Genomic DNA, 15322 nt, shown 5'->3' with positions numbered 1-15322 from the left:
CACCTCGATCTCCTTAAAATGTAGCAGGCTTCATGCCCCATGCCTACCATCCCTGCTGTTTTCATCCAAATCTGCCAAAAAATGACAAAGGTATAGGCAGTTTCATGCTTCCCCATTATAGCTTATGGGCAAAATCTCGAAACATCATTGAAACAGTGAAACAGTTTCAACTAAACAAAACGGAGCAGTGCTTTGAAACAAAATGAAACTCAAAACAAAACACTGTCCCATTGAAATGGAAGTTGCAATGAAATGGTGCTGTTTCACACAGCCCTACTGACCAGCAGGGAAGGCATGGAGTAGACTTGAACCACCTAGCTACAACCCTCTAGCAGAAGGTCTGATCAAGGAACATTAAGAAAGTTATTAACCTTAAATATGACTAATCACTAGCATTACTTAACCTTAACACAGACTAACATTCCTTACAATTAGCACTTGCTATGCTCTAACATGTAATTTCACCCAAAGCCTGTATAGGAGCCATTATGGTGTTCTCCTGGATGAGCAGCAACATCAATATACATCAGCAACATCATAGTGGGAACTCTGGCTCACAAGAGGAAAGTTTATACAGCATTGTACCAACCAGAGGCTTAGCAAAAGACTTAGGATGTAAATAGATCACATGTTGCATGGGTCATTTTCCTTTATTGCCAACCAAGGTACCAATAGAAACTTTACACTATTAATAGAGTTCATTAACAGCAAAGAAATGTTAGTCATTGACTGGAAGTCAACATATAAGAAAGCAGAACAAAGTGTTTGAGCAGTTAGATCCACCACAAATTCGTAAGTAGTTCCCCTCTTTCCTGCACCATGTAGCAAGAAATGAATACAGGCTTTTAACATCGTTGTTAGACCCATAGACTTTGCCCTTAACTGGGCATGTTATGAGTTCAGATCTTGGCAAAACAGCAAGCTTCACAACAAATTTCCCACTGAGTTTGTTTCAACAGATCTCTTAGGCTTCCTCTTTCCTTGGCTTGAGAAGGCTCCCATGTCCCATGGCAGGGGAATGCCCCATCCCTTGCTTAAAGACCAGTCAGCAGATCTCTCACTCTTCTTTTTGCTATGTGCCAGGGAAATGCTAGCCTCTAATCCTCCATCCACACTAGTCAGTTTCTGAGCAGGCAAGTGTTCAAAGTTAAAAAGTCCTTGGTTCTATGGTTAAATAGAGATCTGGGTTTTCCATTTGCTGTGGATTTTCATCTTTATCAGATAAAAAGGTGGATTGTCTGTTTTAAAGGAGAAAAGCATGAGGAAACTGCAGGTTTCCCCTTGCAGGCTGGCAGTTGTGCCCACAGTGTGCCACAGGGCTGCAGCATGGCTAGTCTGGCACTAGACAAAAGCCTCCTCCATGGCCCAGCAGGAGGAAGAGGCATGTGAAGGAGGGCTGCACCATCAAGGCCACCCAAGTGAGATACCTGTTGCCCACCCATGAGCAGTAGGGGGTATAACTGCACCACTGCTGCTGCCATAGCTGAGCCTCACCATGGTGGCATAGTGCTCCCTTCTGCACCAGGCCCTGCTGCTGGGTTGCAGAGGCAGCTCCTACAGCTGGTCCAGTCCTGCTGCAGACCCACGCAGAAATCTTGGGGAGCACATGCCCCTTCTGCCCCACTGTCTGTGCCCCCCCACACACTTTCCCCACATGGTCAGTCCCTTACATACTGGGGGATGGAGATAGGGGAGAGTGGGTCAGGAGTGAGAAGCATCAGCAGGGCTGGGGGAGGCTGCGGGCTTGAAGTGAGGAGCCCTGGCAGGGCTATGGGGCTTCAGGTTTGGAGTGAGGAACACTAGCAGTGCCAGGAGGCTATGGCTTAGGAGTCAGGGGCTCCAGCATGGTCAGGGGCAGGGCACCAGCCTATCAGGACTGCTCAGCATTACAAAGCAGTGGGAGGGACAGCAGCAGCTGAACCCACATCCTGGTGAGCCAAAGGGGCAGGGGGCACTCTGATTTTCTATGATAAAAAACACAAAATCAAAAGCCAAAATTTATAGATATTTTGAATTTATTTTAGTACAATGACTGAGGCACTGGTAGGCTTCCAAACTGCTTTAAAATTGTAAAGTTATCAATAAAACATTGTATTCAATTGATACCTATTTACGTAGTGGTGCTTCATTTTAATCACAGGAAAACAGATTTTGGGGGGTTTTAATCAGAGAAGTTGCAGACTTTTATCAGAGAAAACCAGGATTCCTGTTGATAAGAAAACTATTGTTCCAGTAGGGAAGAGTCCCTGAGTGTTGATGGCCCTTGATGCTCTGTCACAGCTACAAAGTGTGTCCACCACATGTCAAGCCTTTGCTGAAAATGCATGGTACAAGTCTCCCATGAACACTGTAGCCAGGAGGGGTAATCATACACAAAGAAGGAATGACCTCCAAGAATCACATCCTGCCATTTCACTCCTTTTTTGGCTCCAGGATGGCTTGACATAATAAGTACTAATTGGTTTGGTTCAGTTGTCTTGCCAAGACTTGCTTTTTAGCAGCTTGGGTTGTGGAAGATGCATGTTCTCTCCAATTATCTCCTAAATTGTTTCTCGTGCAATTACTAAATGTGTTCCACTAACACAGATAATTATTTAGCCTTGTATCTCAGGCACATTGCTTCTTCCCAGAAGGAATGCATTTCACAAACATTAAGGACACATAAGGAACAGTTGTTTCAATCAGTAGCATTAAAAGCTGGAGCCACTTATACATGTATCACTTCAGCAGAGGGCAGCACGAATATACCTTGCATAGGAAAAGTGAAGGATTTGTCAGTTGCAGCAGCAGGAGCACAAATCACATGAAAGGTGCTGACAATTAGGTGATAAAAGGTACGTATGCAACCTAGACCTGTGCACTCCATAGATCTCTATTTAATGGAAGGAGTGCAGGAGATGCAAGATACTTGAATGCAAAACTTGCTTTCAGAAAGCTCATTGCTCTAATGCCAAGTGGTTCCTGAAAAATGTACCCTGGAAGCCACAATTCCCAATAAGCACAAAAGCAACCAACAGTACAAAAATTATAGGAATAAAATGAATTCTTAATCTAACAGCAGAAAATCTCCTTCACCGATACTTCTCCATCAGATAAAGGACTTCACTATACATGCGCTGAGCTGCATCCAGTCCCCAGATGAAGTCCCAGTGGTCCTAGTCAGGAAAATTCTTGTAGTGAACTAAATTGGTAATTCGAGGTAGAAAAATGGAGAGGTCCTCAGGGGGGCAAACCCAGTCCTGGCCACCACTCCACAGTGCTGTGGGCACAATCATATCTTCTATTTTGTACAAGGGAGGGGTGGTCTGGTAGAAAAAGAGAGAGTTTTTCAAAGACTACTGGCACAATGAACATTTACACAAAATGACTGCCAAAGCAAAACAGCGGTGTGTCACACAAGGATTTTCCCTTTACCAAGTAAAAGATATCACACATAGGATGCATCAGGACTGGGATCTGTTCAAACTATTTGCATTTACTTTATGAGAGTAATGTAAAAAGAGCTCTGTAAGGTCCAGCAGAGAACTAGAGTAATGGCTCTCACTGTCACAGGATAGTCCATCCTGAAATTTCTCTGTGTAAAGAATATAAGGATTTACAAAGTCTTCATAGATATTTCAGGAACATTTGTTTCAGAAGACATACAATAGGTGACAAGAACCAACTGATTAAAACACCAGGATCCAGAGAAAAATGCAGCTCCAGTTCTCTGCCATGTGCCATCTTACTGTCCCAGTGCCAAAATCCAACCATTACTCATTTTGCTATGTTTTCATCATCATCTTCCCAAACAGCCAACATTCCTTACCTGGTTGTATTTCTCCTTGTTCTTACAGCCATAGTCAAAGTATTTCGATTCTCCTGTTTTACTGACCTAAAAGAAAAGAAAATGAGAGCAAAATTTACACACTATCTCTTATGAATAGAATCATCACCACTTTCAGAAAAACTGACAGAGGAGTATCATTTATCTAGTGACATTCCCCCCAAAAACACCTGAAAATTAGGTTGGCCTAAAAGAGTTAGGATGTAAATAGATCACACGTAATACATGGGTCATTTTCCTTTATTGCCAACCAGGGTAATAAGGATAATTGTAATTTAATTCCCATCATTTACTATGCATAATCTACTTCTCCAGAATAGTTCAGAATTAAATTCTGACTGGATAAATCAAGTGAGATGACAGAAAGTCAAACCTCATCATAGTATAATTTAAAACAGCACTGCTTAATTGTTATCATACATTTCATGAACTGTACCTGAACCCAGTGAAGAATATTTTTTACAGATGTATAGTCTGGAAACTTTGACATGTACACATCTGTCCGGCTTTGTAAAAGAAAGTGAAGTATTTCAGATGTCTGGATTTTCTAAATGGGTGGGATAAGACAAACTTCTCTGGAAGCAAAAGGACATGTCTCAACAGCTGTGTCACAGAACCTACCAATAAGCTGGAAATTCATAGGGGTTCTGAGAACCTGGAATAATTTTTGAAAACTTCTGTGTTCATTCAGGGAATGAAATTACTAATGAAACAGAAGTATTAGGTTCACAAGAACACATCTTTTGAAGCTAAAAGATCACTGAGCTGGCATTTGCTTAAATTATTCTGCAGTGACTTCAGAATACACTAACTAGAAATGGAAATTCTTCATGGCATTACATGGAAAAAAATGCCTGTTATTGTCACAGAATCTTAAGACATGTGAATGAAATAAGCAATAGGGCTGTGCAAGGCTTTGGACCGTGCTTTGGATCCAGAGAAGCTTTGGACACTTCAATATCCGAAGCGGCATGTCTGGATTGAAACATTGGCTTCTTTAGGCTTTCTGAATTGGTTCAGAACTTCTGAACCGCTTTGGAAAAGCTTTGGAGCCTCTTCGGAAATCTGGCCATAGGGTATAATGGGAAATCAATGAAATATCTATAACTTTGTTGTTTTTGTTTGATTTGGATGAAACATGCAGGAGTGGTAGCCTCTGTTGAGAGCATGAAGCCTGCCAAGTTTCAAGAAGATCAATGGAGGGCTTTGGGGGAAACTGCACCCAAAATTCATGAAAGCAAAACTCATGTCACATCTACATGCTACAACACAGGGGGGTGAAAACTGCAGGGTTGGTAGCCCCTGGTGAGGCCACAAAGTCTGCCAAGTTTCAAGATCTATGCAGAGGTTTGGGGGGAACTGCACCTCAAGCTGCTAACAGGCAAAAATCTTGACACAAATTACCCTGTGTGTGTTAAGGTGCAGTGGACTGAAAACTACATGGGTGCTGGTCCCTGCTGAGGCCACAAAGCCTGCCAAGTTTCAAGGCGATAAATGCAGGGGTTTGGGGGAAACTGCATCTCAAGATGTGAACAAGCAAAACTCGTGACATGGGTGACACTGTGTGTGTTAAAGCGTAGCAGGGTGAAAGCTGCAGGGATGAAAGCTCCTGCTGTGGCCATGAAAAGCTCCTGCTGTGGCTTTGTGGCCTGAGCAGGGGCTACCATCCCTGCAGGTTTCAGCCCGCTGCACCTTAACACACACAGTGTCACCCATGTCACGAGTTTTGCTTGTCAGCAGCTTGAGGTGCAGTTTCCCCAAACCCCTTCACCAATCTTCTTGAAACTTGGCAGGAAGGTGGACTCACCATGGGCTACCAACCCTGCAGTTTGCACCACCTGGTGGTGTAATACATACACACGACATGAGTTTTGCTTTCAAGAATTTGGGGTACAGTATCCCCCAAACCACTACACCGATCTTCTTGAAGTTTAGCAGACTTCATGTGCTCAGCAGAGGCTACCGTCCTTACAAGTTTCATCAAAATCAGGCAAAAAACAACAAAGTACTGGATAGTTCATTGATTCCCCATTATACCCTATGGTTGGATCTCCAAGACGGCTCCAAAGCTTCAGAGCCGCTTCGGCCGGATCAAAGCGGGAACCCGGTCCAGAGCTCCAAATCAGATCCTGGGCATCCAAAGCAGCCGGATCCGAAGCCAGATCGAATAGCTGCCTACTTGCACAGGCCTAATAAGCAAGAATAGGCCTATGTGAAAAATGGTTAAAGTTATTGGATGGAAAAATCAATAGAGATAACAGATCCTAACAGAATATGTAATGACTTCAGTTTGTTAGCTCCTGCAACAGTAAAGACTCACTCATTTTTCCAACATTATAAAGATTCTTACACATCTAGCACAAATGCAGATCAATACAAAGTGGAAGCAATGGTATACATACCACATTGAAGTTCTTCTCATTACATCCACCAATATAGAGAAGGGCTTTGACACAAAGTCTGTCTATTAAATAATTGCTGCACATCCTAGCAGTAAATGCTCTCAGTCTCCTATTCACTAGGCAGAATTCTTTCTTGCCGAATACAAGCTGTGTAAACACAAGGATAATGTTCACTATAATAGTCTCAAAATATATTTTAATCATAGTTTTTCATAACTTAATAGATATAAATAGTTTTAAATCCTGGTTTAATCATGGAAACGTTTCTGCCAGAAAGGATATGTAAGAGAATTTAATTGAGTGACGAGTTTCAACAGAAAACAAAAAAAGATCACCACTGTACTAAACATGTGAGAAGTCATTGCAGTTTTTTGGGGTTTTTTCTGGACAGAGAGAGGAGTCTTCTCAAGGATGGAAGTCTCTCTTGATCTTCTCTCTCCAATTCTTGATTTATATATGAAAATGTTCTCTCACACAAACACCACTCCCCCCACCCTTAATGAATCTACTTAGGAATAGACATTTTTCATGGCATTGAAGTTAATTATAATTACTAGCCCCAGGACACAGGAAAAACTTGCAGATATTCCCTTTTTCTCCCAAACCTTTCAAACTTCTTTTTTGGAATTGCTGAATTTTTGGATTTCCTTCTTCCCTTTCCTGTTTATAATACTCTGTGTGTGTGTGCATGTGCATGCATGTGTATGAAATACCACATACACGCACACCCACACCTCATTCATATATTCATTGCTCTACCACAAGGGATATAAGATATAATTCAGCATCCCTAGCCACTTTCTGGTGCCTTCAACGGGTTTTTAGTGATTGTAAACTTCATTCTATGACTGACAAGAAAATGTCCTTTAGAAGGAAGAAAGACTAATTATTCCCTAATTTCTTTGATTTCCTTTAGTGTGTAGAAGTCACGGCAGATTTGCACTTTATACTAAAATCAGAGATATTCTTCAACTCATAGCATCTGATGAAGCCATTTCTGAGGAAAGCTTCTGCATATCTACTTCAGTTAGCCTACAATTTGCCAATTTACCCTGCCTTCAGATGAACTATCTAGCTACCTCTTTAAGGTATATCGTTCTTCCCTCGCCCAGTAGTGTACCATGGGTCTCCAGTGCCCAGGAGCCAATGCTTGCATTTGTGCCCCGCCTCTCTCTGGGGTTGATCCAAGCAGAGTGCAAGGCCCCTTCTCTCATCCAACAGCACTTCTGTGGGGAATTAACAGTGTGGCACACCAGATATGGGGGGAGGAGCAGCAGCCAGATTTTCTGGCCAAAACAGCTGAAGAAACTTACAACTTGCCAGGGGGGAGACAGCACACTACACACCAAATGCAGGAAGCACCATGGCCTCTCTGCCTGGCTCTGAAGGGCCCAGCCGGCGCCTCCCCCAAGGCCAGCACCTGGGAGCCATGGCCCCTACTGCCCCCTCCCCCCCGCATCAGTACGCCACTGCCCTCACCCTTAACCCTGAATCTGTAGTATTGCAGCCCTCAACTAGGATATCTTTACCCTGCCTTTCTCTTGATCTTGACAATTCTTTGGTCAAGGCTGCTGGATTGCATTGTGCTCTGGTGCCACACACATCCATCCCTGACAAGTTGGCTCACTAAAAAAGAAGAATTGCATCTTGTGGATTATTTTGAGACTGCATATCTTGATATCTTCCTACACCTGAACAAAAACACCACCTTAAAAAAAATCCAAATAAACCAGAAGGAGGCTGTACAAATAAAGGAAAATGACCCATGACTGTGATGTCAGGTACTCATCAGACATGTGACAGACCCAAGTTGAAATCGCTACTTACAATCAGGCAAGATCTGGCACCTGAAGTTGCTACACAATGTGGTGGGAATGCCACCTCTTGGTGAGCACGTTGCACATTCACAGCCTCTCCCACACTGATTTTGACTGAATTTTCTGTCAGTAATTTTATTTGAACTGAAGAATTCCCATCAAAAGTGTGTGTTGTTGTTGAACCACCAGGTTCTTGTCTGCCCATTTGCTGAGCCTGTCCAGGTCAGCCTGGATCACCCTCCTGTCTTTAGGTGTGGATGCTTTGCCCCAGAGTTTGGTGTCATCGGTGAATATGCCAGTCCACTTCTGACTCCAATGTCCACATCATTAATGAAGATGTTGAACAGTATGGGTCCAAGGACAGAGCCTTGGGGGACCCCACTGGTCACAGGACACCATGATGAATGACTTCCATCAATTACCACCCTCTGGGTCTGACCACGGAGCCAATTTCCCAGCCAGCAGATCGTGGTGGGCCCAAAGCCACAATCGTCCAGTTTCACCAAGAGGTGACCATGGGATACCAGATAGAAGGCTTTTTTGAAGTCAAGATATATGACATCAATCTCTTCTCCCTTGTCCAGGTGATAGGCCATCTGGTCATAAAAGGAAATGAGATTGGTCACGCAAGATCTACCTGCAACAAACCTGTGCTGGCTATCTCTCAGGATGTTGGCGTCAGCCAGTACATTAAGGATGGCCTCTTTAATAAACTTTTCTAAGACCTTCTCTGGGATAGAGGTCAGGCTGATGGGCCTGCAGTTTGCCAAATCCACTTTCCTCCCTTTCTTGAAGATAAGCACCACATTGGCCTTCTTCCAGTCTTCGGGCACTACACCAGAGTGCCAGGAGTTCTCAAAGATCCATGCCAGAGGCTGGGCTCTGATGCTTGCCAGCTCCTTAAGTACCCTGGGGTGTAGATTGTGAGGGTTGGCTGACTTGAAGGTATCCATCCTCTCAAGGTGTTCCTTCATGAGATCAACATTAATGGAGGGCAGGGGATCTCCCTCACCTGGACCTCCCTGTCCTATAGTGGGCAGGGGTGTCCCATGGGACTGATGAAAGACTGATGCAAACTATCCATTTAATAGGTTGGCTTTTTCCTGGGCGTCAGTTGTCTGATCTGGTTTAGCAGGGGTCCAATGTTGCCCTTGCTTTTCCTCCAGTTCCCCACATATCTGAAAAAGGACTTTTTATTGTCCTTGATACTCAAAGCTAGTTGGAGTTCAGTTTCAGCCTTGGCTTTCCTGGTTTGCTCCCTGCAGGACCGGACCAGTGCAGACTATTCCTCCTTGGAGGTGAATCCAATCCTTCAACCTTTGTAGGCCTTTCTTTTTAGCCTCAGGAGGTCTGCTAGATCCCTGGAGAGCCAGGGGGGCTGCTGTGCCCTCTTGCTGCCTTTCCTCTGAGATGGAATAGAATTAGTTTGTGAATTGAGGATTACTGCCTTGAGGAGCAGCCACTGCTCCCTGAACTCCCCCCCGCCAGGGTTGTGGTTCCTTAGGGTCTGACTGACAAGTCTCCTGAGCTTGTTGAAGTCAGCTTTCCTGAAGTCAAGGACTTCTATGTTATTAACTGACTTACCAGGTTTGTGGCAGATGGTGAAGGTGATCAGCTCGTGGTCTCTGTCACCCAGCTTCCCATCAATCACTAGGTTGCTGATTAGGTCATCCCCAGTAGCCAATACTAGGTTGAGCAGTGCTTTACCTCTCATTGGCCCATAGACTCTTTGAGTCAGGTAGAGGTCATCCACGCACGACAGGAAGCTTTGTGACGGCTCAGGTTTTGCTGAGTGATCCTCCCACCAGATGTCTGGGTAGTTGAAGTCAACCATGACAACCATAGTCCTGGAGCACACAACCTCAGCCAGTTCCTGGGTGAACTCCTGGTCAAGCTCTTGACTTTGGGTTGGAGGTCCATAGTAGACTCCAACCATTGTGTCCCCTGTGCCGTGTTTCCCATGGATTTTAACCCAGAGGGTCTCCAGTCATCCACCAACATCAGCTTGCAGGGACACGTAGCTTTCCTTAACATAGAGACTTACACCCCGCCCCTTTTATCTACTCACTCCCTCCTATACAGGGTATAGCCATCTATACCCGTGGTCCAGTCATGGATGGAGTTATTCCCCAAGCTCCTGGCATTTGTTTACAGGCAAGCAAGTGTCCCTTTGGCGGCTCTTGCCTTGCCCACAGATTGTACCAGGGCTGTGGTAGAGGTGGGCTCCCTTAAGTGCCTTGGCCTGCTGGCTTTGTAAGGGTTGCTCAGTGGGCCAGCAGTGGTGGTAGTCCCCCTGGATCCTCCTCTCAGCCCATGCCCCAAAACTGGGAGGATCGAAGAGAACACCACCTGCACCTCAGACCCTTTAGCCCCACTCCCAAATCCCTATAGTCCCTCATGACCTGGCTGGAAGCACTCTGAGCTGTGACATTGGTTCCCACATGAATAAGGAGCATGGGATAGTGGTCTTTGGGCTGGAGGAGTTTAGGGATCTTCTCCGCAATGTCTTGGATGTGGGCCCCTGTCACCTGAGATCATAGGACACCAAATCAAAGGCTTTTTTAAAGTCCAGATATATGATGTCAATGTTTTCTTTCTTGTCCAGGTAATATGTCACCTGGTCATGGAAGGAGTTGAGATTGGTCAGGCAAGACCTACCTGCACCAAACTCATGCTGGCTGTCCAGCATGCACTTTTGTCAGTGCACCACTGTATAATGCTTTCAGTGACTGATCTTGCAGCAAAGTTAGTGCCCTGGGAGGGTTTTCTTTCCCTCCATATATCTTCTTGGCTCTCCCCCCAGGATCTGTGTCAGCCATATGGGGGTGTACAAAAGAACAGATTTACAGTAAGCCCAGAAAATGAAGTTCCATTTTGATTTAAGACACAATGATTTATTCATTATCTTAATAACTTATAGATAAATCACCTACCTTCAGCATCACATCAGGAAGTCTGAAGAGTTGTAAGAAACCTTTGATATTCTGGAGTGTGTATGCAGGACCCAACACAAAAACCATTTTGACTTTCTGAGCCAGCTGTAACATGATTGAAAACGCTATTAAACCTGAGAAAACACCAAAAATTACAGTAATCATACAAAAGATGAAAGAGATACAAATGATAATGCTGACCAGCATTTATTCATATATTTCAATTAAATGATTATCCTGAACCTCATTTCATAGATCTTTGTCATAAAAAAGAAAAATCAAGTTTGCTACTGAATAATTAATCAGATGGAAAACAAGTACAGCATTAGAGTGAACTGAAGAATGTAAAATTATAAGAAAGTGTCAAAAGCTTTAATTATCTTTCATGGGAAAGTAAAGCCTGGTCTAAGTCCTACTGCCTAATATAGAGCCATGCGAAGCTTCAGTATCTGATACAATTTGTAGGCGATTCGGCCTGATTCAGCAGCTGAATCTCCAAATCTGAAATGAATCAGGAAACCCATTAATCTCTCTAAATTGAATCAGAATCCTCCAAATCAATCCAGAGAGATTCAGAAAGATTTGGCCATAGACTGTACAGGCAGGCACTAGGCAGTGTCAGTGGGACCAGCTGGACAAGCCCCAGCTGGAGCTGGCAGCCCCAGAAGAAGTGACGGCTCATCTGGCTGCTCATCTGGCTGCCCCCCATTGGGGTGAGGCAAGCAGTGCTGGCAGCCCTGGGAGAAGCCATGGGGGCTGGAGGGGAATGACCGGGGTGTTGGGGACTATGACCAGGGAGCTGGGGGAATGATGTGGGGCTGGGAGAATGAACAGGGGTTTCCCCCCAGTTCAATTCCCCAACTCCCATTTTGATCCCCCCCCAGCTCCCAGTTTGATCCCCCAGCTCCCAGTCCAATCCCCCAGCCTCCGCAACTTCTCCTGAGGCTGCCAGCTCAAGCTGCAGCTCATCCAGTTGCTCCCCCAGCTGCCCACCCCAACCAGGTAAGGCAGGAAGTGCTAGCAGCCCCAGGAGAAGCCACAGTGGCTGGTGGAAATGATTGGGGAGCTGAGGGCATGATTGGGAAGCTGGGGGATTGAACCCAGAACTGGAAGAATGAACAGGGGCTTCCCCCCAGCTCCCGATTCAATTCCCCAGCTCCCAGTGCAATCCCCACAGATATCCAGTCAATCTCCCCAGGCCCTGCAGCTTCTCCTAGGGCTGCCAGCACTGCCTGTGTCACCCCAGTGGGGAGGGTCAAGCAGGGAAGCAGTGGCTTCTTCCCGGGCTGCTGGCTCAAGCTGGGGCTTCTCTGGCTGCTCCCTCAGCTGCTCCTGCCAGCACTGCCTATCTGCATGGTTAAATAAGATTTGGCACTGAATATCTTCAGATTCAGATTCAACCAAATCGAGTTGGGGCAGTGATTAGAATCACTGAATCAAATCACTGTTCTGCCGAATCTGAATCCGAAGCAAATACTTTTCACTTTGCACAGGCCTAATGTATCTACTATGTCCAGCTCTATCTGCTAGAAATCACTAGATAAGAGACTTATTTTACATATAAAGGAAGAGGTTAGTTAGAAAGAAGTTAAAAACAGCTGACAAAAATGCAGAAGTTCTACAGGCAGACTGGAAGCTTTTTAAGAATGCTGTATTAGAGGCTTAGAGAAAGCATACAAAGAAAACAAAAAGGAAACAGCTATCCAATAAAAACAGAACAGCAGGCATTGTTCAAATAACAGACCTGCACAAATGAGGAAAATGGAAAGTACACAAACTCTGGCAAATTAAACATAAAAGTATAACAAGGCAAACAACAAGAGCAAATTCAAGGAGCATCTGGCAAAAGATGCTTAAGTTATTATTATTAAAATTATTTAAAGTACATCAAAAGCAGGAAGCCAGCCAGATAATTGGTGGGACCATGAGATAACCAGGGAGTAAAAGGTGAGTGGGAGGGGGCAGGTGGTGGGGGCAGGAGAGGAAGGAGGGGAATCACTTTTTTTTTAGGTTGCGCTTTTTTTTTTTAATAGAAACCAACGAAGTTTTGAGTGTAGATTCCAGGAAAAAGTTCCTGTTTTAACCAATTCTACACACTGGCCCACCAAAAAGGAATGGAAATCCAAACCAACTCTCCTTGGTCTTTGAGGTTACCAGACACTGGGTTCTAGTATACCCAACCAGATTCTTCTCTGAAACATGCCTATAACACTGCCCTGAGCATGGCCACCATAAAATATTTTCTCCTGTCCGGTCTTGTGCAGAATAAAGTCAATCTTGGCTGGAAGATCATAGATGGCCATTTCATGAAAACTGAAAAACAAAAAGACAAAATTACATTTGTCACCGTTTCTGTGCATCTACATTGACAAGATCATTAGAAAATCACAGGTCTGCCAGATATTAGTTAATATGTACAACAGTTAATTCTGCCATCCTGAAGTTTCAGTCTTTGACCCTGCATACTGTAGTAGTAATGTCTTATTGATTTCTGGACTTGAGATAGTAAATACCACAGCTTTTTGGATCAGATCAGTTTAAAATTATAAAGAGCTGCAGATATCCTAATAATGGAAAAGACTGTGACTTTCAAGCAGATATAGTCCTTAAAAACTGAGGAATTAGTAGTGCTAATGCATGTTATAGCTGAGAAAAGCTCCTTGCAATACTCTCAACCGAGCTTTGTAAGTTAGTGTCACCTCTAGCCTATAAATCTTCTCTACCACTAGGAAGGAAAATAAAACAATTATCCATAAGAGAACAAACAAACAAACAGTCTCTCATTAACCCTGATCTTCCATACTCAAACCCTCAGACATGTCTCTCTCAGCCTTTGAAGATCCCTACGTTTAAAGGTGCATTACAAAATCAAGTGATAGCCAAATGAGGATACTCGCCTTTGCATACACAATAGTGGGATGGGACTTTGTCTCTCTTGAGCAACCAGAATTTCCTGCTCCCTTGAAATGGACATCAATTTAGCTATCTCCAGCACAACAAGAGAACCAAAAGATGCAATACAGAGGATTTCACAGAGTGAATCACATCCAGAGCTGCTTCTCCCAAACACAATTTATCCTACTTCCGCCTTGGTTTGTAGTTTTCCATAATGTTTATCAGGATTAATAGTGCATGTTTCTTTCGCTCACTCACTCCTTCTGAGAGAGAGGAGCTAGTAGCCTAGCACTGCTGTATGAGTCCAGCCCAAAACAAATTGCCCTCAGCCATTGTGGATCAGCACCTGCTTCCACTAAACCAAAAAATCTGGCTGCTTAGACAATGATCAGAGGTTTCCATATAGATGCATGAATAACATCTCTAGGATGAATCACAAAATTGCCATTCTTGGTTGTTTCTATACAATTTGCTGCATGAAATATACCTGAAATCCCAAAATGCTTCTTGATCAACAGAGAGATTCTAGTGCCTTCAAGACCAGCTGTTGCCTCTGCTGTTTCCCAGCCAAACATCATTGCCAGCATTTGCTAGTATGAAGCCCAGACTGTTATGAGGAACATTAGCAACCCAGTTGCTACTATCTAAAGCCAAACCATGCTGCAGCAACACGGCAGGCCTGGGGCCTGAAAAAGAAACAAAATAATTTTTTTCAAGATTTCAAACAAAATCACACTCCCAACAGTATGGTCATAACCTGATCCCTTCCTTTTCTGCAGGGGAATGTTTTATTTAAAATTTCTGGGGGACAGTAGTTCTGAACTGAATCAGAATTACAGCGAGTGCTGACATCACTTTTCAAGATAATTTATATTAATCTTTCATTATTAGCATGATTGGCTTCCAAGATGACAGGAAATGATTGGACAGAAAGACTGGTGAAAATTCTTGGGAGAGAAATGACTGAGCATAATCCAATCTTCCTTTACCAATGGAACTCTGTAGGATCACAGTGGCCTTTCCTAGTTTTACTCAGATTTCATCAGAAATTTACTCACATTTAACTTTTGTCTCTACTCATAGGTGAGTCGCTCTAGCCCCATCTCTTAAATGTCTCTAATTGGTAAACATTTTGACTTGCAAGGGAACTTTAAGGGTTCTCCACAGCAGTATAGTTACTCTGTTCAATGACATAATTAACTAGCACACCTGAAGCCTAAAACTTTATTTAACCCCTTTCTGTGGACAACAGACCATACCAGTTCATATGAAGGCCCCACACACGTTCAACTCTATGCAGCACAATTAGTCACCAAGGACCTGATTTTTGCTGAATCAGGACTCAGTCTGATGACCAATAACCTTAAAACAGCACTCTTACTATACAGATCCCCAACTTTCTCCCTTGCAGTCAATATAAGTATTCAGGAAGATGGTGAGAAAAATAAA

General features: G+C 43.8%; 1 protein-coding gene across 1 annotated transcript; it reads right to left on the bottom strand.

Moving 5' to 3' along the window:
* Positions 1-1096: 1096 nt before the first annotated feature.
* Positions 1097-11726, bottom strand: LOC149859886 (lipase member M-like). The gene is made up of 4 exons (XM_090056982.1): positions 10979-11726; positions 6229-6375; positions 3809-3874; positions 1097-3305 (listed from the first exon to the last, which is right to left on the bottom strand). The coding sequence occupies exons 1-4, from the start codon at positions 11183-11185 to the stop codon at positions 3156-3158; spliced, it is 570 nt and encodes a 189-aa protein (XP_089913108.1). The 5' UTR covers positions 11186-11726; the 3' UTR covers positions 1097-3155.
* Between the last annotated feature and the right edge of the window lie 3596 nt (positions 11727-15322).

The sequence above is a fragment of the Crocodylus siamensis genome, chromosome 7 (assembly GCF_052110815.1).
Source record: "Crocodylus siamensis isolate JL-2025a chromosome 7, ASM5211081v1, whole genome shotgun sequence".
NCBI classification, from domain to species: domain Eukaryota; kingdom Metazoa; phylum Chordata; order Crocodylia; family Crocodylidae; genus Crocodylus; species Crocodylus siamensis.
Note: the sequence above shows the minus strand (reverse complement) of the source record. Positions and strands in the feature narration are given on the sequence as shown.